Source organism: Salvelinus sp. IW2-2015, unplaced genomic scaffold (assembly GCF_002910315.2).
Source record: "Salvelinus sp. IW2-2015 unplaced genomic scaffold, ASM291031v2 Un_scaffold10981, whole genome shotgun sequence".
Taxonomy (NCBI): domain Eukaryota; kingdom Metazoa; phylum Chordata; class Actinopteri; order Salmoniformes; family Salmonidae; genus Salvelinus; species Salvelinus sp. IW2-2015.
The window spans coordinates 1-2,454 of NW_019952238.1; the positions used below are offsets into that span (position 1 = coordinate 1).

The following is a 2,454-nucleotide window of genomic DNA, read 5'->3' on the forward strand; positions in this document are numbered from 1 at the left end:
ACCGTCTCCATGGAGACAAAGGGCAAGACTCGTCAGCTGGTGATAGAGAAGGTGGAGAAGAAGGATGCTGGAGAGTACACCTGTGAGGTTGGAGCGGAGAAGTTGGCCTTCAAGATAGAGGTGGCAGGTAGGATGTCATTGACTTTCAACAATATTTGTTGTACCCAAATGTCTTTGCTATCACCTCTATATTAACAAGTCTCATTTTTTGTTTCTAGAATCCTCTGCCAAGTTTAAAAAAACTGCAGTGAAGGGTGCATGCAGTGTTCAAGCAAGTGAGAAGATTGTTTTGACCACTGAGTTGACTTCGGAGAGTGCCAGTGTTAAGTGGTTCAGGGACGGTGTGGAGTTGAAGGAGAGCTCTAAGTATGACATGAAGAGAGAGGGACATTCTCGTACCCTGATTGTGAAGTCCACTGAAGTCAAAGACAGTGGCACCTACTCATGCCACACTGCTGACGACAAGCTTGAGTTCAAAGTTCAAGTCAAGGGTTAGTTTGCTTTTCATTCGTCAGAACAATTGATTGACGGGCTAGTGTTGTATGTTTCTGTGAGTATAGTCAATACCTATGAAGATCCTACATATTGCATTTAGCTAATGAAATGCTGGCCATGTTTCTCTTCAGATTCACCGCTGAAGTTTGTGGTGCAGTTGCAGCCTGTAGCCACAGAGCTGGGTGGTACACTGACCCTGACCTGTGAAATGAACCGAGCCTTAGGGGACGTGCTCTGGCGCCACAACAGCTGTGAGATCATACCCGGCGGCAGGTTCTGTGTCAGCACTGATGGTCCCAAGCGGGTCCTTACTGTGACAGGAATGGCGAAAGAGGATGAGGGAGAATACAGCTGTGAATGCAAAGATGATAAGACCTCTGCCAAGGTCTCCACCAAAGGTAGCTGAGGCTTTGTTTTTATTAGATTTACAACTTGGTCACTGACTACTACAACATGACCTGTAGTTACAGACATATACAAGATACAGCATACAGTAGTTACAGACATATAGTCAAACACACTAGATGTTAAGCCATTTATTTCCATATTAACACATGTTCTGTGTTCCTGAGTCTAATTATGTCTCCAAATAATCGATTATTTTCTGTCCTTTTCAGCACCCAGACTGGTGAAGCTGACTTCCAAGCTGAGCAACGTCGCTGCTGTGGAGGGGAAGGAGGCCATCTTCAAGTGTAGTGTCACCCCAGCTGACGTCAAAGTGAAATGGTTCTGCAACAACGTGCCCATCACTGCTGGGCCTAAATATAAGATTGAGCATGGGGGCACCAGCCATTCCCTCACCGTCACCTCAGTGAGTCAGGATGATGCTCAAGAGATCAGCATTGATGCAGAGGGCAAAACCTGCAGTGCTACCCTCCAAGTGCAACGTAAGAACCAACCTCCATTCGCTTTAAAGGTGCACTATTGAGAAATAGCTCCGCAAGTTCCTGTTTGATAAAATTCGAATAGTTTGCCTAATTTCAGTTTCATGTGACCAAAAGAGCAAGTATAGTGTAGAGAATCATTTTACCATCTAAACCGCTGTGAAATATATTTTCCATAACCAAAAATATWGTATTTTCAACTGTTTGAAGCTGGTGTACAAAACCAGAAGTAAAAGATGCAAAAGCTAAACTTAAGAACGAGAAGCATAGAAACAGAACAGATGTACTGCTTCTTGGACTTGCTTTCAATGAGAATGACATCTATAATGCACATTTCTATGTGAATTTGYTCAGGTTGCCCAAAAAGTTACATATTGCAGCTTTAACACTTACGATATAAAAAATAGGCACATTTCCCATGGATATACTTCTGTTCTGTAAAATCCTCTGATTGTCTTCATTGATTGATATACAATTACAGCCATTGTTTACAAAAATGTAGAAGCCTTCTAACCAATTTTGTTTAGAAGGGCTACAGTTTTCAGAAAGGAGTTGTAATATCTGTGTTTTCTTTGTGCCCTGACAGTGGAGCCGGTGATGTTCAAGAAGAAGCTGGAGAATGTGATGGTGGTGGAGGAACAGAAGGAGGTGAAGCTGGAGGTAGAGCTGAGTAAACCCTCTAAAGAGGTCAGGTGGATGAAGAACAGCGTGGTGCTACAGCCTGGAGGCAACATGGAGATCAGGGTGGACGGAGCCAAGCAGACCCTGGTCTTTAAGAGTGTGACTACGGCCGATCGTGGCTACTACTCCTGTGAGACCCTGGACGACAAGACCCAGGCCAAGCTCACAGTGGATGGTAAGTAAGAATGGTGTCCTATTTACAGCTGCGGTCGTTTTATGGTTATGTAGAGTACCTACAGAAACTATTCACACCCCTTGACTTTTTCCACATTTTGTTGTGTTACAGCCTGCATTTTAAATGTATTAGATTTTGGTCACTGGCCTACACACAATACCCTATAATGTCAAAAATATATATATATATTTTGACAAATTAATTAAAAATGAAAAGCTG

The 2,454-nt window shown here is 43.1% G+C and overlaps 1 protein-coding gene across 1 annotated transcript; it reads left to right on the top strand.

Moving 5' to 3' along the window:
• Positions 1 to 9: 9 nt before the first annotated feature.
• Positions 10 to 2,235, top strand: LOC112080011 (obscurin-like; the record flags this gene model as incomplete). Its single annotated transcript, XM_024145800.2, has 5 exons — positions 10 to 127; positions 219 to 491; positions 627 to 893; positions 1,113 to 1,382; positions 1,966 to 2,235. Coding segments are annotated over exons 1-5 (1,198 nt in total), but the record flags the coding sequence as incomplete, so codon positions are not given.
• Positions 2,236 to 2,454: the final 219 nt, after the last annotated feature.